This window comes from Fibroporia radiculosa, assembly GCF_000313525.1.
Source record: "Fibroporia radiculosa TFFH 294 genomic supercontigs, scaffold8, whole genome shotgun sequence".
In the NCBI taxonomy this organism is placed as follows: Eukaryota; Fungi; Basidiomycota; class Agaricomycetes; order Polyporales; family Fibroporiaceae; genus Fibroporia; species Fibroporia radiculosa.
The window spans coordinates 32,322-58,295 of NW_012133163.1; the positions used below are offsets into that span (position 1 = coordinate 32,322).

The 25,974-nt window shown below is 50.8% G+C and overlaps 6 protein-coding genes across 6 annotated transcripts; 4 read left to right on the forward strand and 2 right to left on the reverse strand.

Annotated features, from left to right (window-relative positions):
- Nucleotides 1-111: 111 nt before the first annotated feature.
- Nucleotides 112-5,639, forward strand: FIBRA_00012 (uncharacterized protein; the record flags this gene model as incomplete). The annotated part of the gene is made up of 20 exons (XM_012321912.1): nt 112-231; nt 285-509; nt 558-582; nt 632-747; nt 830-909; nt 958-992; nt 1,046-1,289; nt 1,346-1,451; nt 1,537-1,632; nt 1,847-1,957; nt 2,024-2,045; nt 2,126-3,223; nt 3,276-4,015; nt 4,086-4,148; nt 4,204-4,455; nt 4,509-4,574; nt 4,630-4,993; nt 5,048-5,199; nt 5,253-5,368; nt 5,420-5,639. 20 exons carry the CDS (start codon nt 112-114, stop codon nt 5,637-5,639), a joined length of 4,251 nt encoding a protein of 1,416 aa, XP_012177302.1.
- A 503-nt stretch (nt 5,640-6,142) lies between these two features.
- FIBRA_00013 (uncharacterized protein) lies at nt 6,143-8,058 on the reverse strand (the record flags this gene model as incomplete). Its single annotated transcript, XM_012321913.1, has 12 exons — nt 6,143-6,318; nt 6,373-6,465; nt 6,514-6,576; nt 6,627-6,700; nt 6,761-6,813; nt 6,865-6,895; nt 6,945-6,954; nt 7,014-7,153; nt 7,248-7,567; nt 7,655-7,905; nt 7,959-7,987; nt 8,039-8,058. The coding sequence occupies 12 exons, from the start codon at nt 8,056-8,058 to the stop codon at nt 6,143-6,145; spliced, it is 1,260 nt and encodes a 419-aa protein (XP_012177303.1).
- Nucleotides 8,059-9,288: 1,230 nt separating this feature from the next.
- FIBRA_00014 (uncharacterized protein) lies at nt 9,289-11,876 on the forward strand (the record flags this gene model as incomplete). Its single annotated transcript, XM_012321914.1, has 6 exons — nt 9,289-9,515; nt 9,564-9,708; nt 9,762-10,209; nt 10,266-10,355; nt 10,410-11,017; nt 11,076-11,876. The coding sequence occupies 6 exons, from the start codon at nt 9,289-9,291 to the stop codon at nt 11,874-11,876; spliced, it is 2,319 nt and encodes a 772-aa protein (XP_012177304.1).
- Nucleotides 11,877-12,560: 684 nt separating this feature from the next.
- FIBRA_00015 (uncharacterized protein) lies at nt 12,561-18,927 on the forward strand (the record flags this gene model as incomplete). The annotated part of the gene is made up of 17 exons (XM_012321915.1): nt 12,561-12,596; nt 12,647-12,691; nt 12,766-12,832; nt 12,881-13,140; nt 13,190-13,534; nt 13,590-13,873; nt 13,929-14,258; nt 14,310-15,450; nt 15,501-16,971; nt 17,019-17,083; nt 17,138-17,425; nt 17,486-17,630; nt 17,682-17,757; nt 17,815-18,215; nt 18,265-18,388; nt 18,437-18,555; nt 18,611-18,927. 17 exons carry the CDS (start codon nt 12,561-12,563, stop codon nt 18,925-18,927), a joined length of 5,514 nt encoding a protein of 1,837 aa, XP_012177305.1.
- A 147-nt stretch (nt 18,928-19,074) lies between these two features.
- On the reverse strand, nt 19,075-19,677 carry FIBRA_00016 (uncharacterized protein; the record flags this gene model as incomplete). Its single annotated transcript, XM_012321916.1, has 3 exons — nt 19,075-19,385; nt 19,478-19,616; nt 19,663-19,677. 3 exons carry the CDS (start codon nt 19,675-19,677, stop codon nt 19,075-19,077), a joined length of 465 nt encoding a protein of 154 aa, XP_012177306.1.
- A 4,241-nt stretch (nt 19,678-23,918) lies between these two features.
- On the forward strand, nt 23,919-25,664 carry FIBRA_00017 (uncharacterized protein; the record flags this gene model as incomplete). The annotated part of the gene is made up of 3 exons (XM_012321917.1): nt 23,919-24,338; nt 24,394-24,465; nt 24,585-25,664. 3 exons carry the CDS (start codon nt 23,919-23,921, stop codon nt 25,662-25,664), a joined length of 1,572 nt encoding a protein of 523 aa, XP_012177307.1.
- Nucleotides 25,665-25,974: the final 310 nt, after the last annotated feature.

Below are 25,974 nucleotides of genomic sequence, written 5' to 3' on the forward strand. Positions count from 1 at the left end.
ATGTCGCGTTTCTGCTCATTCAAATTGCAAGTGCCATGGTCTTCAGAATCCAAGGTATCCTTGATACACTCACCAACTTGCTTGTACGCTAAAAACTGGTAGTCGTGTCCAATGACGTTCATCGATGCCGCGCTAGCTGAATTGAAGAAGACAGTTGAAAAGTCTCGTGTTAAAGGAAAGAAAAGCTACACGGAAACAGTCAATCATTGTGCTTCGCATCTCGTACTTCTTGTAAGATAAGGTTCTGGTATGCTGTGTCTCTATCGCTTATATATATAGGACAGAACCAGTCGAAAATTACTCCAAAATCGTCAATAAAACTAGCCGACAGCTTTCGTAAATCTTTCATACCTGTGTATGCGGGTTTCCCTCTTCCGTCTTTACAGCTTGTTGCCGCACTATTCCACACGATCTACCACGAAAAGGTCTTACCAGCACTTGGAGAGCAATTGCAGGAGCAGAAGATGCTCTGGGAGGAAGTCTTGAACTCCCTTCTTTCAGGCGTACTGGTGTGTAGTCGAATTGATGTGAATGAGTTGGTATTGATGATTAGATAGGACTTTCTTGAAGAAGCGGAGAATGGTAGGTTGTTCGAAAACATTACCCAACGCTTCCCTGATAAGTGGTTTAGATGAGGTCCGAAGTATCACAGCCAAGGATGCAATCGCCACAGCATTGTATCCGATCTTGTGTGACTTGTGTTTCTCGTTGACAGCGCCGATGATGAGCGTGAACCTGAGGTGTACGGTGAGTGATTGTATATATGAAGGAAGATAGCCTTTCTTTTGTGTGCATACACTCACATATATCCAATCTATGCCGCTCATAGGCATACACCCTCCTCTCCGATTCGGCTGTCTCGCATGGTGGCAATCAGAAAAAGCTTCGCAACGACGATATCCTCGGAGGGTGCGCTCCAAATATGTGATGCTCACGTTTGGGACTCATCGATTCTAGTGAGCGGATTGGACGAGTGATCTGGCGAACCAGAGGTAATCATAATTGACTTGATGTGAAAAGTCCATGTTTTGACAGTTTTACGTAGATTATCTCGCGTTGGAGAGTCTCCTTACCCTATTCGCCCGACTTCTGCCATCCATCCGAGACGCGTCCTCTGGTAGAACTAAGCGAACCATGTTCATACAGTCGGTATTTGTAGCATCCCAGTCTCCAGAAGTCGGAAGCCTCGGCAAGACTGTCGCTGACATCCTCGAGAATGTATCTTCTGCGGATTGGGACGTAACTTCCAGGAAAATAGTCGATACCCTGTCTAAAGGCAGTCTCGCTTTGTGAGTGTCACACTTGCTCCGGGAAAATGGTGCATCCCTAATGTAATTTCATGCAGTCCTCAACCTTTTACAGTAGATGAGGTATCTGCCTGCGGCCAAATCAAACAGTCGGACAGACTATTTGTGGATGATAAGGCACTAGTGGCGAATGTACTGCATGGTGTAAGTCATTTATGAAACCATGCGGTTAGGATCCCTGACTTGACTATATGCGCATTGTGCGTCATCCAATGTCCTATTCTCTCAGGATGATCAATACGACACGTTGAACATCCCGTACCCTACCGTTCACAAGTTCGAAATCACTCGCGACCGCCATGATGACGCGAAAGAGGGCGCTCAGGTAAGGGTCGTTGTTACCGCAATCCCTTTGTTAGGGAGAGACCCTATATGTAAGCATATCACTGGAGAGTGCACAACCTGGTCGATCACGTTCAAGATCAAAAGTGAAGAGGTAACAAGATTCACAGATGCTATTCGCGGGAGAAATCTAGTGGGTGTTCCTGGGTGATCGTGAAGGAGAGAGAGAACTTACGTCGTTGCTATTGCATCATCAGCAAAAGCGCTTGAAAGAAATTGTTCCACCAAAGCTCTCTCTCGCAGATTCATCGACGATACTTGAATTTGATAGTCAAGGGAATCCGTTACAAGAGCTGTCGCAGCATGAGGTGTGTCACTTTAGGCTTTCTGTGATTTCTGTTTGTAGTTCCTGACCGCACGCCTGGTCGTGCCAGCGTATTGAGAATGTAGCAAAACGTGAGCCTAACGCCTTGAGTTACCCAATTTTTCTCATTCGCTTCGCGGTCATGACTAATTGCTTTGCTTCTTGCGTCTAGTCTATCAAACCAACCAGAGTAGTGATGATCTGCGGGTTTCTGAACACTTAGAGGCGCATGGTGCCAGCGTGAGATCCGTCGTCCTTCTATCTACTGGCGAAGATGTTTCTGTTCCGCCAGCTTCCGCAGTTTCCAATCCGGTTATTAAGGTAATATCTGAACTGCCCGAAGACCGAAGTATACAAATTAGCAAGACTGAGGCGCCACCGCGTCAGCCTTCTCCGCTTCCTGCTCACGCTTCGTCAAAATCTTTATCGGTTTCCTCTGCTGTATCTGCCGCCCAGACTGGCCCATTCTCTGCGTCCCTAAAGCTGGCTTCAAAGAAGACAAATGCTGCTCTCAGCCGCACTAAATCGCAGAGAATACGCGAACAGGTTTTTGGCGCTAGTGGCGAGGAACTGTCCGAGATCTCAGATATGGAACCCTCGCCAACTCCTATTCGTTCTGCCAGCTCCAAGACAAAGCCGATAACTCTTACTCGGGCTACAACAAAAGAATCTTCTTTCTCTATTCCGTCTGGTACTCGGCCGGTCGTTACAAAACGGATACTGGATTCTGACGATGAGGCTACATCTGTGATCGAGGCTGGAAAAGATATTTTGTCCAAACTAGGAAGAACGAAGAAGAAAGCCGTTCTCTGTGGGGGGGTTATTTCGGAAGACGAGATCGAAAGCGGGCCATCTACGCAGCCGGCGTTTGTTACACCGCCACCTGTCCGGGAGCGCTTGAATCTGGTACCTGTGACTCCTAGTAAGCCGTCTACGAGGGCTTCTCTGAAGCGGAATGTATCTGCCTCTATCAACACTAGAGAAGCGTCGACTGCCCCTCTGGAAAGCTCGGTAGTATCTAAGGCAGAACGCAAGAAAACCGCAACTTCTGCGAATCTGAAACTGGTTCTTGGACAGGCTGATAACCGTCTGACAGTGTGTGTCAAATCTAGTGATCTTAAGGTTGCTTCTGCTACTGCCGGCTCGACTGAATCTGTTCATCTCGCTGTTCATAATCTCGCGAAGGTCGAGAATGTCACAAATGATCGGTCTGAAGAAGTGGTTGATGATGCAGTCGATTTTAAGCTGGGGAGCTTCCCCGCCGTGAACGGTAAAAGCATGTACTCAAACTTTATTACTTTTTGTTTGCTAACAAAAAACAGTCGTCGATTCTTCACCGGTCCCTGTTGTCGCAACCGGGCCCAAATCAGTCAAGGCTGGCCTGCGCAAGAAAGACCAGGCCATTTCGAAGACGGTGCAAGATCCGTCTCATGTCAGCGCTTCCAAGAGAAAACGAGCTCCGGCGGACGATGAGGCTACTGCGCCCGACCAGCAAGCTCAACCGTCCAGTGCTAAAAGGCCTCATACAGTGGAGGGAGCCTCGGAAACCTCTTCCAAAGCTATCCCTTCGGAATTAACGAAGTTGCAAGTCCTGCGGCCTCGCCGGGCCGCTGCTGCTAGAGCCATGAAGAAATACAGAGGCAAGAAGGATAGAACTTCTTCTCCTGCCCCTATGGTTGAAGATGTTGATTACGATGCTTTGCCTGGCGAGGTGGCTGCTGACCCTCTCCCTACGTCCTCTGACGCTCTGATTGCTTCTCCCCATAATCGTAAGAAACCTGTTTTGAGGAGCAAGAAGGTAGCCCCTTCATCAGTAGTAAAGGCGGAAAATCGCGTCTCGCATAATGAGGTGAAGGACGATAACCAGCTTATCGCGCATTCAGCACTTGTGGGCGATGACGCGCTACAGGATTCGTCGGGCGAGTGCAAAAATGGGATATTCATTCCGCCAACTTCAGCACAAGGTGAAAAAGCGATATCAATCTCCCACAGAGCTTCAAGGACGAGAACGGCCGTGAACAAAGAGATAGCTGTGGCTCCGCCGAAACAAATTGAACCACGAGTAGGTCTGCCTTTGAATGCCTCCTAATTATATCTCATACTGGCGAAAAAAACTGGTCACAACGACGGAGATAGAGAGTGGCTACTCTAAGGTTTCCGCAGCTCTAGCAACAAATACTGAATACGTCTCAAAGGTGGGTACGCGCAATCAAATAAAACTTTCATGTACTGGACGATGCGTAATCTTAGGCCCATACCATTGTTCAGAAGCCGCAGGCTAACTCGAGAAGAGGTGTCATGTCTGTTAAGCCTGCTACTAACACAATCTCCGAGCCTCAGCTCGTCAATAATTGTAGCCCTGTCACAAAGAACACTCTCCACGATATTGCAGGTGATTTGGACGACATCGTGAAGGAACTTCCTCCACCAGTGGATTCTTCGGAAAGGGAGCAGCCTGATAATACTTTCCCTGAGAATGTCTTTGTTGAAAACCTGACGACGGTAAGCCCATATTGATCGTATGATAACGCCGAAGTGGATGGATATTGCGCTAGGTCTACGCCGAGGACTGGCAGGAACTAGCCACACAAGAACAAGAGCCAATCGCTAGGTTGCTACAGGTAAAGGACACTTTATAATCTATAAATGCTTACACTCACGACGAAGCACGTATAGAATCGGCCTGTTGTGAGCAAGCCTCCCACGAAATTCAACGTTCCTCGGCCCAAGATACCTGTCACGATTGACCTGACGTTCGACGAATCTCCGAATAAACGGTCGCCCCCCACCCGTTGCGACTCGCCTACCCACGATGTCATCGAAATTGCAGCGCTCAATCCTTCGCAGTACTCGCAATCTACTCCTCGCCGCGAGATTATAGCTCCAGACTCATCACTGACGTCCAGCATCAAAACTGCCCGCCAGAAGCACACAGTAACTTTTGCTAAGACGGTACAAGAACGATCGCCGTCACCGCCATCTCCTTACTTGCCGTTTTCGAAGTGGATTCTAGATGATGAACCTGAAAAGGTCACGCGGAGTATGTCGCTGCAGCTTGTTAAATCCAGGAGTTCATACTTAGTCCTTTGGCAAGTCTCGCGCAGCCCACTCAAAGGACCGCGAATGGACACTAAACGAAGAGTGTTGCGCAAGGAAGTTGGACACGAGCGGAAGCCTAAAAATGGCATTACAGGCAAGAAAGGAGACATGGACAGTATCGTCCAGGTTTTGGACGAGCTAAACCAGGTAGACCTTTGATGATCGATTCATCCGTGAGCTTCCGCTCAAGTAGTTATTAGGCAATTCTGGACAAGATTACCAGGAAATTTCAGGGCGTACGAGAGGACGTGCGTATTGGCCGCGATGCCCTCCTCAATGAGGCGGCAGAAGATTTACAGCGACTTTTTGCTGAGAGGTATGTGATCTCACTGTTTATAACGAGCGGCGACATATTACAGCCACGCAGTGCAAAGCATTTCAACGGCCTCATCGACCTCGAAGCAGAGTACGCCACGTTTGGGCGTACTGTTATGGCCGGCTTCGAAGATCTGTTAGCACTGGATCGTGACATTTGCGAGCACCTCACCAAAAAGATTGAGGTCCATGATCGTAGCTCTCTTTCAAAGAAATTTCCTCCAACCTTGCTCCCGCTTCCTGCGAGTATCCTGTCTAGCCGCTCAAAATGAAAGGTAGCAACGAAACAAATCACACGGAGCCTCCAGCCACCTCGCTAGATCGAGCGGCAGAACAATCGACTAGTCAATGATCATAAAGACTGCGTGTCAAAGCAGAAGGGGAATAAATTATGCTAACTAGATGCGGTCGACGCTATATACTGGCTGAATCTCGTCCCAACCTCGCTCTATTCGTGTATTGTACACTTTTCTTCCAATCTGACTGGCGCATATCCTTGACGCACCGGGCAGTTCATTGAATGCGCTCCCACTGGCGCATGCAGGAGTACCCGTCATAATCTACACGACGCCGTGTCAGAAAGTTGCAGTTGCGAGAGAGAAACCAAATCAAACCAAAGTTTCTGTCTTGATTACATGTACAGCGCCCATGCTCCCATGCGTCCGATCCGCGCGGGCAGTGTGTGTATGGATTGTGCTCATATCCGATCTCGTTGAAGAATTGGATCTGATCTTTTCGCGCGAGGAGCGCCGCTGCTATGCTGTGAACGGGTGCATCACCCCACCGCTGCACGAGCACACCCAGTCAGCCAATGCATCAAGTACAGACATTCGGGCCAAACGGTGTTCACCTCATAGTAGAATCCGCCCTTCGAGTCGAGGTAGTCGAAGAACGCCGAGTATGCCTCTCCCCGCCAAAAGTCCATGTTTGCAATCTCAAAGTTACTCCAGACTGACGATCGTCATGTCAAAAGTCAGTCTAGAGCGGAAACGGCAGAAAACGTACAATGACAGAGGTTGTAAGTGTCTCCGCTGTTGTCTGAGAGATAGTTCATAGCATTGTCTTGAGCAATATACTGTGGGTGGTCGCGGACGAACTCTACAGCATCGTCAGCTGGGGTGAGAAATCATACATGAGCGTGCCAACCTTTGACTGTCTGCCACAAGGTCGGGATTGTCGCTTCAAACTCGTACATCGTAATGGTGAAGCCTACAGCCGCGTCAGCAATATCGAGTGCGATACGGTGCAGTCCCACACACCGTAGACCTTGTCGTGGTCTTCCATGTATCGGAACGGGTCAAAGTTGATATCACAGTGAAAATGCACATCGGGCCTGGCATGCATGACGCAGTGAGCGCTTATGGTATAAATGCAGATACTGGAGGGTACACACTCGACACGCCAGTACCATTTATACTGTTGTAGGGCAGGATGGCGGTAGAAGAACTATGAAAAGATATAGGAACGAGCCCGAGCAAGGACAGAGCCCGGACGCACCCCTGAATTGAAGCGACACATGTTCCGGTACCTGCTCGCGTAAGTGCTGAATGTTACAGATCATCGGCGACTGAACTTACGATACACTCCCTGTGGACTCCGCGCGGACCGTCAGCGATCGGAGAATGGGCGAGCGGGAGCACACGCACCGGCATAAATGATGTTCATCTGCTCCATCTTCTCCCGGCTTGCGCGTGCACGCTCCTCGTCGATCGAGTCGGGCTGGAACCAGTGCTCGCGCGGGATGAGACTGAACGTGACGGGCCCAGAGACGATGTTTCCGACTCGTCTGTCGACCGAGGTAAGTATCCCACGCCATCTCGTGTACTGATCGTGCAGCCGACGGACGTGATCGGCTTGTCCGAACGTGGGCTGGGACGCACCGTTTGAACTCATCCGAGAACGCCTCTTCGTTCAAGAACACCCACGGGTATCCCCACCGGCGATTAAAGCGGTCCTCCACCTCGCGCACGCTGCGCACCGCGCCTTCGACGTCACTGTTGCGCGCGAGCATCAAGAGCGTGGCGTTCGCCCGCTGCGTAGCATTCCCATGAGGATCCAAATCTGGCACCAGTGGTGGGTGGTAGAGAAGCTCAGCTGGGGCCGCGTCCCAGGAACCAGATATTTTGGACGCGATGGTAGAGAGAGACGTCGCTCGCTCGTAGTCTTCATGCGTAAACCTAAGAATAGAATGCAGGCCGATCTGACGCCGAATAACTCGTCAGTCCAACTCTCGAGACCTCGAAGACATAGCCAGTCACGCAGAATCAACAAAGAACTGGCCACCCACCAGGATCAAGAAGACTAACAAACCATAACGTGCAGTGATGTTCAATTTGAGGATCGTCATTAATCCCGGCCAAGATATTTCTGAGACCTTGGGCAGGCGAGTGTCCAAGCGAAGCTGGTGGCCTGGGGCAACGCTGGGGACTCTGCCGCTGGTGTCGTGTCGAGGTGGGGGATTTGGTGTGGCGGAGAAATGAGGCTGTCCCTGCTGCGAGCAATAGGAGCGCTCTCTCCGCCAAGCCTCTGGATGCTCCACTACTTGCGGTGATTCCCTTTATCTAATCGTGGTTCGTCCACGGAGCGCTCACCTGTCGCAAGGAACGCAAGCGTAAAGTTGCTGCAACGTTTCATTTCTTTGAATCATATCCAAGATTCGAGCTCCGCATACAGGAGCCACCGTTCCGACATTTTCCTCCAATGCTCGTGTCTCTGCAACCCGTACTGCACCAAGAATGCAACACCGCAATTCCATCATGGAGATCAATCCAAAGTGCATCGGGCCGCAATGGGACAAGCAAGCTTGCTGCGCAATGATTCGATAATCGGAGCTTGGCTATGTAGTGTTACGCTGTCATGATGCAGTAGTTAAGTTATGCCCCCGCCCTCTTAGAACTTGGGATGATCCTGAACCATCCTCAGTTCAGCTGGCACTAGAATGGGAAGAATCAAAACCGTTTACAGGGACAATCCAACCTGACACACTTGATCGTAGTCCACTTGCGCAAGCATGATTTGTACCCACCCCAGTGCCTATCATACCTGCTGACAGATACTCACGCGCTCCATGCAACCAAACAATCCGATTCTAGTATCTTCGCGCGGATATATATCGTTAAGCAAAGTCGTTAGTACGTTAGACATTTTTTCTTAATGACAGAAGGAAAAGTATAATCAGCCATGCGACACACGCCACATCAGATGGCAGGTACATACCTGGCTACCGTGATCGTAACAAAGGAGTCTTATAGACGCCAGCCCCTCTCGGGCAGGAATATTATGTTCGCCCATACAAACACCACACACACGGTGCAGGGAGCTGCCAATGCAACGGATGCCAATTTGATTGTTTCTAATCGACGTGAACTCGGTCAAGCATATCTTTTCCATCAATACTTTAGGATTTAAAGGCGGTGCAGGACACTGGTAGCATGAAGGTCGTCTAGTCTTATACATAGATATCTGAGTCTGATAGCCAATTCAACTCGTCTCGGAGCAGCCGACCTAGAAGGTGGGTCACGATCGTGTAGGCGTTCCTGTCGATGGCTCTGTAATCCATGAGGGGAGGAATGATAAAGTTTAGTCTGTTGGCGTTGAGAAAACGTAGAGTATCTGTCCTGTAGCAAATGGCGGCACTTGTGCTGTCTTCATAAGAAGCGTCAGACCGAAACGGAGCTGCGAAGACTGGGATAGATGCTCGGCAGAGTGCCCGGGTAAAGTAGATAGCTTCAATCTTTGCGAAGCTGGTGCTAGAGCAGGCCTGGACAAGGCAGAAAACCTGCCATATACAAATATTAAGTGTACTTAACGTTCCATAAAGGGATATAATGCCTAATTTAGGAAGTTATCTGTTTACGCAGAAATTAGTTACGCTTTGTTAGGTTCAGTTCGTCAGTCTAAGTTCCAACTGTGTGGAACAAAATGGACGACTACTCTTCCACAGGCAGTCCGCTTCATGCCAGTACCAGCAGTGGAACGGGTCTTCGGCTTGTATTACCGCCTCTTAAGACAGTCCAGGCATTGAAGGGAAAGAAGAAACAAAAGGGCCAACATCTCTGGCAGGATGAAGCGGTGAAGAAACCTCCGAGGCCGGTCAAGCTCAAGCCATTAAGAGAGGTGCTTACGAAGCTGATTGTGCAAATCAAAAAGTGAGGAAGACATATCTGTTTTGATTTTTCTCCTCACCATAATCCTAGGAAGGATGACTATGCCTTTTTTCTGCACCCTGTGGATACCTCCCAAGTGGCAGGGTATACAGATGTCGTCAAGCGGCCTATGGACCTTGGTACTATGACTACGAAAGTGGAGAGGGGGAAGTACCGTTCGCTGGAGGAATTTGCTGTGGGTCTGTCCTTATACATTCTGTGCTTAATATATTAATGATTACTCCTCAGGATGATCTACGGCTAGTCACCACAAATGCCAAGCTATTCAACCCTCCTGGAACCATCTATCACACTGAGGCGGAGCGGATTGAGGCCTGGGGACTGGAACACATCACCAAAGCCGCAGCCAGTGTGATTGAGTACGAGACAGATTGGAATATCGAGATCGAGCGAGATGACAACGAGGAGCCGGATCTAGGGGTGACGGACAAAGGGACACCAATGGACGTAGACGATACTGCGTCGGTCACATCTTTGCAGACACCTGTTGCGCAGACACCAACACAACCAGGGATGGGCAGACGACGCGTAGGGGGTGGTGGCGTAAAGAAGCTGCCAGGGGCATTGTCAGCCAGTTTGGAGCAAGACGGGGGTTTGCCTGGAGCAAAAGATGGACTGGGTGCATTTCCACCGGGATCGGAATGGGCAGAACTGATGTTGTCGTTGAAGCTCAAAGGTGGGCCATTCTGTACTCCGTACCCGTGCCGGATTTAAGGCTCTCGCGCTCTTAAGGCAGGAGATTTCGTACGAAGAAAGAGCGGATGCGCATGGAGCGGGGTGGCCCGCCATACCGTGCGGATGGCAGTTTGGACTACGCAGACTGTACGAACACATGTTTGATCTGCCAGGGTTGCGTTGCTGAAATTACTGTCACAGTGGAGAATCCGTTCTCTGTACTATCGTTTTTTGTCCCGGAAGCCCCGACTCGTCCGATACTCGCTGCATTATATCCTCCATCCGAACAAGATCAGGCAAATTTCATCCCAGTTAATGTACGTGCGGACCCTGAGGCGATTCCATTTCTACCTTCACTCGCACCTACACCCCTGACCGGCGTCTCAAAGGCGAAGGCAAAGCCGCGTCGACGGCATTGGTTGATTTCGCATGCACCCACGCGTGGGCGTCCGAAGGAACGCGACGACGAAGAGGAAGGTGTTGTGGGACCTGTACAAAGGGAAAGTACAGCAGGAGATTACGGCGCGTTCGCTCCACTCACCGGCATACTTGGGGCGGAAAGACATGTGGAAGATATCGAGATCGAGCTGGGCTCTGAAGAGAAGCTCCTGGATGCGATACGAGAAAGTGTTGAAAGGAGGCAGGCAGGCTCTCAGCTGCCATCTGTCGATATGCTGGACACGGATAATCCTTGGCAGGGGACGGCGGAGTGGGCGGAAGAATATTTGAGAGACGTAGTATATGGTGGCGTCGATGGGCTGGCGTATGTGCGCAGTCTTGCGGAGTTCGTACGATCGCCTGAGCCTTTAGTGAGTTTATTTCACTTATGCTGCTCGTCCTTTGCTCATATTCCACGAGTCCCCGCAGGAAGACATGGGTGTCTCGCTCGGACATCCTGCCCTCGACATGCCTCTTGCTCGATGGGTGGAAGAAAACGTTGTTGAGCCACTCACAGATGGTCGCCATCGGGTCCTGAGTGGGGCGGCACGCAGATTACACGACCCGCAGTTGTCAACTGATCCAACCATCCTCGCTCAGTTGGACGCATGCCTGAAAACGTACCCACGTGTGGCACGAGAGCTGAATGAGCTGCGACAAACGTTGCAAGAGAAGATCGACATGGCGCCGTTGATCCGAAGCCCGGAGGAGCTCCTGCAAGTCGAGGAGGTCTGGGAGGGGAAGATGTTCCGCGATGTGCGGAAGCAGCAGCTAGAGGCAGAACGCGAGAAGGAGCTGGAGCGGGACGCGGCGGCGTATTTGAAATATGCGATCGAAAAGCACCAGGAAGCGCAAGGACAGATGCAGCAGGGCGATGTGCCGGAGGATTCAGACCTACTGCAACATGTGCTGGATTGTGCAGCCGATGCGATAGCTGAGATCAGCAGAAGGACCGCTTCTGTGGGCGGCATCGCTGAAGTCAAACAGGAGGGCAGGGAGCCTTTTCGGCGGTTGCCGCTGGCGGATGAACAGAATGTCGATGTGGAGATGGTAGTGGATGAAGACGCTGTACAGTCGGATGGCCTAGGAGAGGAAGACTCGCTGATGAAACAGCTCAGGATGAATTTGCTAGCATTGGCGAAGAGGGCTTCGCTGGATCAGATCGCTATGCTACCTCCAGAGCTGGTCCCGGAACATCTTCGAGGCGTCGTACCAACTGTCCAGTCATAACTTATTCTTATTGCACAGATTTCGTTAGATGTTGAACCATATAGCATAGATTTACTAAGCTGTGTATATGTCATTCGTCTTAACATCGACGTCGATCGCAGTGCCATGCATAGTAGTGTATTTCACCTACTCTAGTTTAGTGTAATCCTGCAGCTGACCCGAGGCTGGCAACCACTCAGTGTGAAGAGTTGACTGTAAATCATAACCGGCTCATAGCTAGTAACTAACGACATACTTCTATGAGTTTCTGCCATATAGGCCATTGTACGATATATCCGGTCAACGTACATTCTTTCTTTTGCTTTGTCAAGATAATCACTTCTTGCTGGGTCGTTCTCAAATGTCGCTAGGCTGTTGTATGTCGGAGGCTTGCCCATCATGATTGTCTCCTCACCACTGCGATGCGGTGCAGTTCAAAAGGCTAGTATCAGCCTGACTACGTGACGAGGACGCGTATTGTCACAATATCCCGTTTTGTGACTACCGCGACTGTCACGGACACGTGTCCGTCTGAGATGTGACTGCGGCGACGTTACTATTCGGTGCAGGCCTCTTCGCTGAAGCTTGTCTCGGAACTCTTCTGTAACGACCTTACGCTGAACGTTTTAAATCTTTCCTGGAGCAGGCTCTCTTGGCTGAAAGCGTTTAGAGAACTGCGTCCTCGCGCCCATTCGTAGGAACAAAATGAGTTCTCTTGCATTTCTAGTCACGGAGTTGCAGGTGCGTGCTGGAACGTCTTTCAACTATACAGCTCATATGGCCACGCATAGTCGTTAGCAAGCGAGACACGTAGGAAGCATCCAGATGTCCGCGAGGTGCTTGTCTCCGCTCCTCTGTGCTGCAGTCCGAATGCTGAGATCACCGTCTTGTCTCGTACGACACATTCAAGGCCGCGGAAAAGTCATTGGCTATCCTTCGCTCGTCTCCAGAGCAAGCAACAGCAAGCCTTGCCTCTGGTACGTTACTTTTTTTCTTTACTGGAACGAACATTCATAGTATAACAGATGGGCCCCAGTCTGACGACCTTCTACGCCCGGTCTTCATGGGCTGCGCAACTCGGAACGCCAAAGTCGTTGCCATATCCCTCGGCTCGTTACAACGCCTCATCGCGTTGAAGGCGGTGCCCCACTCGGGGGTACCGGTCATAATCAATACCATGAGCGACTGCATGAACCAGGGAGTGGATATTCAATTGCGTATTCTTCAGACTCTCCTTTCGCTTATCACGAACTTTCCCGCTGTGCACGGCGGACTACTGGGTGATGTAGGCTGTTGGAAGCTTGCTACTGAATTAATCTGACGTCGCTGGACAGGCTCTTTTGTTGTGTTTCAAGCTACAGGAATCGCGCATCGCCGTGGTGTCATCTACGGCGGCGGCGACCCTGCGCCAGCTGGTGATGTTCGTGGTGGACAAAGTCGTGGATGAAGATCGGCGTGATATTGTCGACGTTACTGCGATGGTGGAGACGACGCTGCCGAACGGGGACGTTAAATCGCTTGGACCGTCAGCTCAGGATGCGTTCGCGGTGTTCCAGGATCTATGTCTTTTAGCAAATGCGGAGCGCCCGCGGTTCTTGAAGCTTGAGATATTACGCAAAACTTTTGCCCTGGAGCTGATCGAAAGTGTCCTCACCAATTACCACGACCTGTTTCGCAAGGTCGGTTTACAGTGCTTTCGGTTTGTGCAAGGTGGCCTGACGTGTAGCTCCTCAGCATGATGAATTGCTCCTTCTATTACAACATCACCTCTCGCCATTGCTGCTTAAGGGTCTTTCCGATCGGCCCAGCTTCCCTTTGACCCTACGTTCCACACGTGTAGTATTCTTGCTCCTCAAGCAGTTCTCTTCGGAGTTAAAAACAGAATCTGAGGTTTTCCTCATGCTGCTCATCAGGATTGTCGGGTCTGAGACCGGAGAGGCGGACATGATCGAGGCTGGACACCCACAAGGATCACGTCCGCTGTGGATGAGGGTTCTTGCCATGGAGATAATGCGCGGGTGTGTGCTCTACGCACCTTGTCTTTACATCTACATCTCACTCACCGTTATGTAGGCTATGTAGCGACGCGGAGCTCATGCGGAGCATATGGGATCGATACGACGCCGAGGAGGGCGGTTCGAGAATCTTCACATCGCTCATCGCGTCATTGAAACGCCTTGTAACCGAGAAGCCCTCCTTGCTTGGAGTAGGCACGCAGATGTTTGGAGTGGGTGTTCCCGCGAGCGCCTCCTCGACGTCAGATTTGAGCGGGTATGGGCTAGATGTTGGGGGCGTTGCTGGAATGGTCGCGAATGCTGCCAGCGCAACGGTATCTGGCGTGGCAAGCATCATTTCCACCGAAGCGGGCCTTAGCTTGCATGGTTCTTCTATGAAGCTGCAATGGTGAGCAATGTGGGCTTCGAGCACCCGGATCTGACTTATTTCAGCGTGTAGCATCGACCAGCTGGACAAGGCTGACTCTCCTGTCATCCCCGAGGCATACATCTATCTGTTGGGTGTGCAATGCCTTGTGGCGCTTTGCGAGGGCTTCGCTTCATTTACCGGCCCTCTGTACAATTCGCTCATGATCCAAAGGCCTCGTGCCGCCGGCGAGCCTGTTGTACGCGCACCCCCGGCCCTGGATTTGGCTTCCCTGTCACCGGAGGAGCCGGCGACAAAGCAATTACGCACTGTGCACGATATGATGGAGAGTGGGTGGCCCGCACTCCTTGCTGCGCTGTCGTTTCTCATCTCGACTAATTTGTCGGATGAGTTGTTCGTTGATGTGCTTGGAAGCTATCAGGCGCTCACAACTGTCGCGGGCATGCTTGGACTCTCCACGCCACGCGATGCCTTCTTTACGAGTCTGGCCCGCCTAGCGATCCCAACGCGCGTAGTCTCCAGCCTTGACTCATACTCAATTTCGGCACATACAGACCCAACGACACCACGAAGTGCTGCGAGCACATTCTCGGAGAATCTGGGTCTCGCACTTTCGGGTTCCATATCTTCTCAGCCTCCAGGTTTTTCTGATCGCAATATGGCTTGTCTGAAGGTGCTTGTCAACAGTGCATTGTTCCTTGCAGGTAGTTTGGATGAAAGTTGGTTCAATATACTGGAAGCTCTCCAGAACGCCGACTACGTGCTCACACTCAGGGGCACCAAGAATCCTGCCTCTAAACGCACCAATACGGGCTCGGGACAAACCAGCCATCCTAGTAGCCGTACTGCGTCTTCAAGTGGTTCTCAGGCAGCCGGCCAGTCTGCCAAGGCGGGTGGGGCACATGGATCTATCGGCCAAGTACAGCAGCACTTGCGGCATCCACTCCTTTCCGACCTTGATCCGGATAGCATGCAGCATGCGATACAACGTCTATTCGATGCATCCAAGAATCTGGATGACGGCGCATTTCGACATTTCGTCAGTTCTCTCTGCAGCCTGAGTTCTGCCATGATTGGGATGCAGTCGGAAGGCAGTCAATCGTTGTTAATGGATTCGGAATCTGTGGATGAGCTGGTCACCAGCCCGAGCCTCTCTCCTCCAGAGCTGGCCCACCGTAGGCGTGTCAGTGGGATCCATTTGCCACGGACCTTGGTGTGTACTATATACATAGAATCCATCATGCACTCACCGCGCTTCAATAGCGTTCAGGGGATTTCGGGATCAGCAAATTGGGTGGAGTTGCAACGCTCAACATGCATCGGCTGATTTATCGGTCCCCAGACATTGCCTGGGACCCGATCACTGGTCATCTGTTGTCCGTTATCCGCAGTAACGTCGCTCCTGCGGCGGTGCGAGTCCAAGCGGCGCGGATCCTGGACGACATTTTGGTTGTTGTCCCTAGGAATTTATCTAGCACTGGAGAACTCCAGCCCAAGGTTCAGCGACGCGTTTTGGAAGTGCTCGCTCAACAAGTTATATTGGACTATGTTGGTGTTAGTGGCACAAATACCGAGGTACGACGGATGGGCTTCGAGACACTGCATCAGATTCTGCAGGCATCTGGGCACACGCTTGTTGTTGGTTGGGAAATCATTTTCGAGATGCTGGGCAGCGTCTGCAAGCCTGTGACGGTTGCCTTGGTGCCGTCGGCTTCTGTGGAAACCCTTGCACCTCCTGTGTCACCCGACACCCCGAGAGGCAAACCCCTTCCTTTGGGGTATGCCAACGAGAAGGGCCAGACTTCCCTGGTCAAGATCGCGTTCCAATCGCTGACATTGGTTTGCGATTCCCTTACGTCACTTTCTCCGGAACACCTTCGGCTATGTATCAGTACCCTGGGCCAATTTGGCCGTCAGGCGGATACGAACATAGCTTTGACTGCTGCGGAGAGCTTATTGTGGGGTGTCTCAGACTCAATACAGGCTAAACGGAAGGATACGGAGAAAGAACCCGAGTACAGTGCTTTATGGATGTTTCTCCTTGTCGAAGTGCTCGGGCTGTGCACTGATGCGAGACCGGAGGTTCGCGTCGGTGCCATTCAAACGCTCTTTCGTACGCTGCAGCTCTACGGCGCTACGCTCAGCTTAGAGACATGGGACGAATGTGTTTGGAAGATTACGTTCCCCTTGCTAGATGCAATCACAGCCGCAATACGACAGGTTTCTTTGGCCAACGAAGGCGGGTCCTTCTCTGACCCCCACTGGGATGAGTCCAAGATTTTGGCGTTGCAGTCCATCGGTTCGATATTCAATGAGTTTCTGGCGTCAAAAATTATGCCGTTGGCATCGTTTGTGGACGCTTGGGACACGTTTGCTGGACATATACTGGACTCCTGGATGAATGACAGTCGTGCTGTCACATCAACTGCACTCCGATGTCTGGACAAGGCCATTAAGGCCCTTCCCTCGGAAGGCGATTCCGCCGGGAAGACGGTGGGAGCACTACAACGAGTCTGGACGGCGTGCGACAAGATGGGTGTAGCCATCTTCACGAAAACGTCCATCCCCGCTGGCGCTGTAACACCCACTCCTGCTCGCAGCTTTCAGCCTTTTACTCAAGAAAGCCTGATGGTGTTCGTGGATGTGATCCGAAGTGTAAGATCTGTTGGGAGAAGCATCGACAACCAGGAATGGGTTTACGAACGACTAGAACGGCTGATGTCTATCTTGAAAGGTGACTTCCATTCATATCTGCATCTATGTCGACTAATAAGCTCTTAGACGTGCTGACATATCCGGACTCGCCAGACTTTAGACCGGATATTGACTCTTTAAGCCCAGTTCAGGTAAAACATGCTACTATTTAACAATGACGCAGTTTCCTAATCCAGATTTCCCAGACTGTTGTCATGGAGGTCGTTGATGATGTTAATCTCTCTGCATCGGGGGTGTCATCTTTAGTTTTGCGCGATTTGTCCGAATATTCAACACTACCATTCATAGCGGCGTTCGACATCCCATCTGCAGAAGTATCACGTTCTTCATCGACGCCTTCAAAATCCCCTCAGAAGCGCGTGACCTACATCGCATTATCCAAGAAGGTAATGCCGATGCTCGTAAATCTTTTCCTTCGATTCAAAGATCAACCTATGATATATGTCGATGGAACCTTGGAGCGAATTTTTTCAGTGCGTTCAGAACCTCTCATTGTTTTTCGGGTTAGTTGTGACTCATTCGCGCTGCTTTAGGCGTATGCGATCCCTATGAAGATGAAGTACGAATGTCCAGCTCCGTCAAAATTTGGCTCGGATCCCCCACTATGGAAGACTGCTACGAACAATTTCTTACGAATTGTGAGGGAATGTGGGCCACAGATACAGCAAATTGCAAACGGTGAGTGAGGCTGTATCATTTCAAATCAGGTAGCTGAATGTGGGATCCCAGACGTTCCAGGCAACTGCAAAGAGACGATCTGGCGGCAAGTTATTGAGACGTTCAAGGGGGCAATATTAGCCGACTGGTAAGTGGGAAATTAGTTTCATATCGAGCCAGAGAAGCTGATCCTGTGTATCCCCAGCTCCGCAACTGAAACTCTCCCGCCGGATGTTCAGGAAGCGGAGGAGAATTTTGATTTGGCACTTATTGCTTCCATGGAGATAGACGTTATTCCTTACATGGGCGAAGGACACATCCCAGACTATCTCGTTGTGCAACTGGCGAAGATACTCCATCAAGGTAGTCGCTTACGAGAGGTCGATAGCTATCTCTCGAACCCTCCTTCCCCTGCTTTGGGCACGGGCTCTGTAGCTCCAAAGCCGGAGTCTGACCGGATATCTCAAGATTTCGAGAAAGTCGACCGGTTCGGCAGTCCTGATATGACTATTGGTACTACAGAAAGCGGACGTTTTCTGCCTCGTGAACGATTTTCATATTGGTGTTTCGATCTTCTATTTCTCATCTGCTCTAACACTGCCAAAGGTATGTCTGAACGCTTATTTCATACTTTCCTTTCTGAGTTGCGTCTCAGACAAGGTGTCGTCTCGCAAACGGGTGGCGGCCCTTTGTATCCCGACTCTGCTTGAACGTTGTAGGATGACTCTTGTCGAGTATATAGCAGACGAGTCTCTCAGAGGGAATCTGCCATTTCCCAGGTCAGTGGATTGCGCAGTCCTCTGGAGCTTAACTAACCTGAAGGCCAGAATCCGAGAAGAAGAGCTACTGTATGTGCTTCAGAAACTACACCGGTTGGAACTATGGCCGGGGACATTGTGGGCGGCTCTCTCCGAATCGCCTTCGAAGTATTGCGAGGAATTGCCGAGTAAGCTATAATTAGGTCTCTTTCCCATCCCGCGCAAAGCTGACAATGTCGCCAGATATCGATCAGTCACTCCAACCAACACAGCTCATCACAGATGCTGTCAAACGCTCGCGGAAAGCTCATCTCTTTCATTTCTACTCTGTACTTTGCGAGATCGTCTCAATACCACGTAAGATGCCATCGATATGGTCCTCAAAGGATTCCCTACGCTCCTCCATCACAGTTACTACACTTTCCGCGACAAAGAGCAGCGTTACGCAAAGTAGCTTCGCGGACGACGTTGTACATCATAGACCTATTGAGCTTGATGCAAGGACAGTTGTAAAGGAGTGCCTCAAGGAGATAGGCAAAGAGATGGGTGTGGGAAGATGAGTCAGGGACCATCATCGATCTCGGACTACCTGGAACTGCTTTAGAGTATTATCATTTGTATATCTATCGGTACATTGGATAGTTGGCATACTTCTCTTTAATTCACACTTTCTTTCCCTCTTCCGCTGATCTAGTAACCGGAACAAACTAGGAGCTAGGAGGACCAGGAGGCTGAGGTATATCGTCCTTCATGTCTTCTTCTGTCGCCCCTAAAATTTCGAGGACATCCGTTTTTTTGAATATGCGTGCGGTTTGTATGGCTGTCGGCGTACCCAGGCGAGGACTAGCCCCGCCGGCCATAAGAACACGAACTATCTCATCTTCTCCCTTAAAAACAGCACCTGCCAGAGGCGATTGCCCGTTATCATTGAGCCTGTTCGGATCCGCGCCTTTGGATATGAGTGCACGAGTCAAATCAATGTGTCCAGCGTAAGCTGCAAGCATAAGCAGTGTGTTTCCTGCAAATACATTTGATCAGCGTTGATCAGATTCTGCTTGCGACTGACAGTGGCAGCACTGAAAATCGTCAATTAATCGATTGATACCATACCTTTGTCGTTCGTTAAATTGAGGGGCAATCCAGCATCTACAGCTTGCAGGAGCGTCGCAGACTCGCCGTTACGAGCTGCATCGAACATCCGATGTGCGAAATCAATCGTATCCTGCGGGAGCCCCGACTGCCCTTCAGCCTAGAACGAGAGGAACATATCAGCTGAGTGATTGTTCGATCAGTACCTCTTGACGGACCATTTTGCTTTTCTGACGAGCTGTTGATCTTATGGTGCTAGCGGTTTGAATGCACCAGAGAAACTGAGCCTGTGACTGTCTCACATGTTTCCCCCTAAACCCGGCCCGCTACGGACAGCGTCTGACCGGATGCAAAAAGACTGCCAAGGAAAAATTTGATGAGTCAAAGGCCCAAGCTCGGTGAGCGAATTCTTATGGAACGGTAGGATCTGATGCGCAACAGCCTCTAACTTGTAGCGAGTTCACTTGGCATCCCTAGTTACCATTAGCTTGAGTTAGTTAATCGCCTAACTAAAGTGGCGTCAGTTGGGTCCGTGTAATCGCATGTCACCATGCAAATCCGCGCTTTAATCGAAGAGGATAAGGACAGCGACAACGTCGAAACTCTCGCAACTGGCTGATCAAACGATCATACGTTGGCAATGAAGAAAATTGAGAATATGGAGCAAGCGCTGGAGTAGTGATTCATATCAAGTTACTGGAGTCATGTGCAAGGGTCTCCACAGCTAGTAGCGATTTTCATCTAGCACCAAGACCTCTTAGCGGCTTATCTGCCATTGAGAGTGCTTGTATAGCGAACCTGGGTAAATTCAGCTAGCCGAGGTGTACTGCAGCGCAAGAATCAGACAATTTCTAGATGAGTCTGGCATACGACCCCAATTCAAATCGGATGGCAGGCGGACTACCGAGACCCGCAAGCTCACTGTCCCAGCTTTCCTGTGCAACGAATATTCTCAATACAAGACAACAAAGCGAGTTTGAGCTAGCCGAAATCTCCGTACAATCCTGAAGGCTTGGGCATGTTTTGAGCATGTCACGCCAAACAGGAGCGGATGTGAATTTCAGGGCCGGCGGAGGCGTCGAAAGAGGAATAGTGTACGTACTTCTAGCCCTCAACTGTCCGACACACGGCTTCTGATACGATTCATAACTGGAGATACGTGGGTACCTGTCGCTTGCCAATCGGTTGTGTTCTATTCCGACAGGAGAGCACTGGGATGCCACGGTCCAAGTTGGCCCCAGGGATGGGTACAGCTCCGCGAATATGTAGGAATTCAATGAATTCAGTCTCGGTGGAAGGCGAGACTCGAGACTGAAGTAGTACGGCCTTTTCCTGTTTCAATCCGAGATACATGCGGAGTCGCGACGGTGAGCCTGATTCAAATGGCGAGTAATGATTGCGACGAGGGCTATCTCCAGTATCGCCGAAGGGCAATGTACCGATATGGGACCGACTGCCACGAATATTGTATGTATGTAGGCAGCAAAGGAGTTGGTTCTCCGTTCTTCTGCGACGCCGAACAGGGTGCTGTATCATCGAGTCCGCGTCAGAAGCAGTAAATGCGCGTGAATTCAGCGCGCTTGTGATAGTACCGCGTGTAGATACTGCGGAAGCGCATGCCTACGGTCGCCACAGAAACTGTAATATGAATGTGACACTAACCTGCGACACTTGTCGGCTTGTCGGTTTGGTGTTTCCGTGGTTCATTAACGGATCAGTCAATCATTGAAAGCAGACCCAGGTCGCGGGAGTTACGAGCCTGCATGCGGACATGCTAGCCAAGCTCTCCCCATCACCAAATGCGAGCATAACAAACAATTGCAGCTAGAGAATCGTACGCATATTTTGCATATATCGAGTCATTTCTGCAATTACTTGCAAGTACGAGGAATTTGGTAAAAGAGCTTGCCTTGCCCTTGTTCTGGGAAATGTCATGTGATGTGTTTTCGTCCGCGCTTGAGTGCCGGCAAGTTACGCCGCAAGTAGCTTGCCAGTTACCTCCGAATTACCTCCAAGTCCCGGCAGCATCCTGCACTTATGCGTCTCTATGTGAAGGGCCTATTTTCTCGTCCAGCAGGTACACGTGGGCGCCGCATTCCTTGGACTCCGGTTGTATCATGACCCCGGCCGCCTTTCCCTTTCTCTCAAATGCCTGACATTTACGCCAGAGACTGAAAAACGATCTCAATACTACTATCAACTCCAAGTCCGAGAAACGACTTGGTAGAGAAGTAGTGGGGAAAAACACTGTGAATTATTAAATGAAGATTTGTCAAGCAATATGTCCACTCTAAAGGCAAGTGTATAGACACAATTCAACACGGACCTAACTTATAAATGATGGATCATGGTCATTTCCGGGTCTGATCGCCTCTTCCGCTGACCGCTCGAAGAGTGGATATCTTACAAGCTACGACGCTACAATGCCGGCAATGACACAGCATGTGTTATACCGGACTTTTTCCGTGAGTTTGCATACCAAGTTCACATTGGGATCGATGACGATTGTAGAGAGCCACAGAATGTCGGACTCGTCTAGGTTCCGTACAAACGCTGCGTCCTACCGCCGGGACTTGGTTACTATCCAGGTAATATCCACTACCATCTATCTCAAGTCGAACGTGGGGGTACTTCTTCAAGTCCTCGTGTCATTGCCACGTTCCCAGGCTTATTGTGTATGTCCTTGGGAAAAACATTCATACAAACGCACGAATCCTTCTCATCACGGGTGCTCTCTTCTGACTTCATTTTCAGATCCGTTAGTACGGATCTCTTATTGTTTTCAACAAATTCCTGTTACGTCAGGCGCATTATAGCATGAAGCAATTTGTCTTTTCGCTTTTACTAACGCCGGGGCGCATGTCAAAATCGTATCATATTTACCGTACGGAGGTCCTTCTGCAGCTGCATCGTTGTGCTTGATAGATAGCTCTGGTTTCGGCGAGGGCACTCTGGTGCCGGCCAGCACAGGCTGGACTGCTTCGAGCCCGCTTCCTGCATCGCCATTCAGGATGGCAAAACCTCTCCCATCGCTTACGGACCTCCGCTGATATCGACACTCGATGCATCGGCAACGAGACAACTGTTGGACATGTCATTTGGTCGTCTTTCCGCCTTGTGAAATTTGAAATTTGAAACTCATGCTACAGACGGAGGAAGGATACAATCGCGACAAAAGTGCGTCTATTTACCGTATTGGAATTCATTTTCGAACGACTGAGAATATTGTGCCTTCCCACATGCGCTCCGTTCGGCGTTCATCGTTTCTCGATGAATTCAGAACCACGCTGTCATAATCGGCGCCAGCCGATTTGATCCTCTAATGTGGTTTTTTGTACGGTTCCTGTCTGATCCTAATTAACTCCGTACTGCTTTCACCCTAGAATGGGGAGATATACGTACATATCCGTTTGAGTGCGATTGTAATGTATTCAATTCGTACCTCAATCCCTCAGCCCTGCACTTCCCCTTCCCATGATAGAAACAAACCTTACGAGTTCCGGTGCCAAGCAACCAGGGTAATGATACGCATGCAATGGGCGCAAGTATTCGTTGAACAGGAAACGAACCCCGCAACATGCAACGTCAATGTTGGGAGGCCAACGGGTAAGCGTGGCCAATGGGCATTGACTACTACGCCATGCGCGATCTGCAATCTAAGGCAACGCTGATCTGGATTATCAGAATTCCCGCTCCCGGAAACCCTCCACGTGGTAAGAGCGCTTCACGGGTGTCCGTATCCATTTTCTAATCTATCTCTCATGCTAGCAGTCCTCGTCTCAACATTTCCTCTTCCTCAAACGACCGTCGATCATATCCAATCCTTGCCGGACTAGTCATTTTCAGCGTTACCGGGCGAGCCGCTGCGGGTCGAGCGTTGCATGTTGCAGCGCCATTGTGACGGCACGGAGAAACCGCGACCGTAGTCACACGACGTTACCGGCCACCCCCGGTATATGGTTCAAGCTTAGAGCATAGTTACAACTAGTCTCTACTGGTAACCAGCCCTAGAGCGCAACTGCATCGTATCGAGTCGCCGCGGGAATTTTGTCGGTCTCAGGAAAGTACCTTGGCCACGGACATTGCATCAGCGGGCACCTACAGCTCATGGACGAAAGGGGGATAGTGCCGACAACAAAGACGAGGAAATTTCGGTCGGTCAGAACACTCTGCGGCCCTTGCCATCGAGGTTATGATCATGATTTGATTTTCGATCGCGTTTCGCACAGGCGCTCATCCCATGGGCCCGTTCCCGAGCGTCGGTGTCTCTCGATTGCTCCTTAGCTTATTTAGACGGTTTGTCTGATCTTGGAAAGCCTTCCCCTTCCCCGAAGGCTCGATGATCTTGAGGCTCCCTCGCTCTGCTTGTATCACTTTCTCCGAAGGTCTAATATCCTTCGACAATCTGTTCCCATCCCTTTAATTCGACCCTTAATCTACCGCATGATAATCACTTTCTGCTATGAATAATACACCGCCAGGCACTTCGTCTTCCGGTAATCCTTCAGACGACTTCAAAAGAAGCCACATACATCGTCCTTCTTCAAGATATACACTCTTTTCTCACTCGACCCTTCACGACCCTCAAGAAGCTGTACTCGCCGACCATTACCAGGCGCCGTCCGAATCGCGACCATCCCAGGAAGAAGCTTCACCTCGCCGTCGTGACACTATGGAGGAGGAGCGTAGGGAGCATGCTGAACGATCAAGTCCTTCAATATCATCCTCACAGGGGGACATGGCCGACACTGAGATGGAAGCCGGTCCAAGTCAGTCGTCTGACGCGCAGGCTCAACTGATGACTTCGCCTCCCAAAAAAAAGAGAACACGGACTTTGACTACTCCACACCAGTCTGCTGTTCTTCATGCCCTTCTTGCCCAGGTCAGCTTTCAATTTTTGTTCGGATAACAATCCGCCTCATTACCTTACTCTTTAGTCTCGCTTCCCTACTACGGCGATGCGCGAAGAGGTGGGGCGTGCCATTGGGCTCAGCGCCCGCAAGGTTCAGGTACGAGCATGTACTTTGTATCGGTTGTGGCAATGCCTCACTCAATCTCTCAGATATGGTTTCAGGCAAGCAACCTACTGGTTTTGACGACTGGATCGACTGATTGACAATGCCTGTAGAACCAGCGCCAGAAGGCCAGGCGGCCTCGGGGCCAAGCCACTGCGCCTCTGACGCGTCCTCCTCAGTTTGGAGCATTCTCTAATGCCCCGCCCGGTCCCTCGAGCGAGGTGAGCATTCCACTGGGGTCGGCACAGGGAAGCTCTGCATCTGCGCATGCGCATGGCGGACCTCCGCCTTCGCTGTCGGAACTTGCCAGCCAACACGAGGCACATGCGACACAAAGCTATCCGGGATCTGTGAGCGGATCGCAGCTGTCGGGTCCCGGGATTCCTGGCCCAAGCAGTGCGATTCGTGCGCACCCTACCTTGCCGAGAGAAGCACGGGATTCCACGGCATCACAAGAACGTCTCGCGTCCTCAATGAGTTTTTTACCCATGGGTCCCACGTCCCTGCGCCCCTCTCGCCCTCTTGCTGCTGACGAAGCGGCGGCGGAGGGTTATCGTGCGCAGGCCGGGCACCCGCCACGTTCACGGCTGCTGTCCGACGATCTGGGAGCACAGCAGCCAGATTTTCCCATTACACTTGCTCCCATTCTGATGGAGGACAATCTCCGTCCTCCGAACATCGGGCCTCATCATGCCGCTTCCCCGCGTTTTGCTGCTTCTCCTACACCTGATCTTTCTATGGGTGATCCCCACCGCCTGCCGCAGGCATCGTATCTCTCGGAACCTACGTTTGTACAACGACCTCTTCTCAACATTCCTCCGCCATTTACGTTGCAGCCTCGGCCACAGTGGGACGACCTTGCATTCTCGCCGTTCTCTCGCCCCAGGACGTCGCCTCAGTCGCGCACCAGTAATCCTTTCCACGCTGTTCCTGGGGATGCACCCTTCCTACCTCCCGTTGAGTCTCCAACACCACGTCCATGGACGAGCTTCTCTCAGATGCCGAACAGACCCAGGGTACCAGAAGGTGTCTCTGATCCAACTCTCTCTCCAACTGCTCCATCGTCGCGGACCCGGTCAGCTCGTCCTGGCCCTTCTTTCTCTCAACATATACTTCCTAGCTTCACCGGTCCCCGTACTGGATCGCGCCCTTCTGACGATGCAGTGAATGAGAGGTTCAACGTTCCCCCTTGACTGTGTGTCTGCACCCATAGCTATCCCTTGTATATTTCATTGCACGATCCTTTTTTCAACGTCTCTCACGAATTCGACCACGTACTCTGCGCCATCTGCATATGCGATATTCCCTCATAATCGCTGCCCTGCTATCGAACACTATCTGTCGTCTCTAATCCTGTTTGCAGTGTAAGCTCCGCCGACTGCACATAGAATTCCTGTCATACTATCTCCAAGTCCCAGGCAGCTTTAACACAATACCATACTGTTGATCTATTCATTCGTTCGCACCGCAAGTAGTACAACAGAATTTACCGTATGCTAGTAG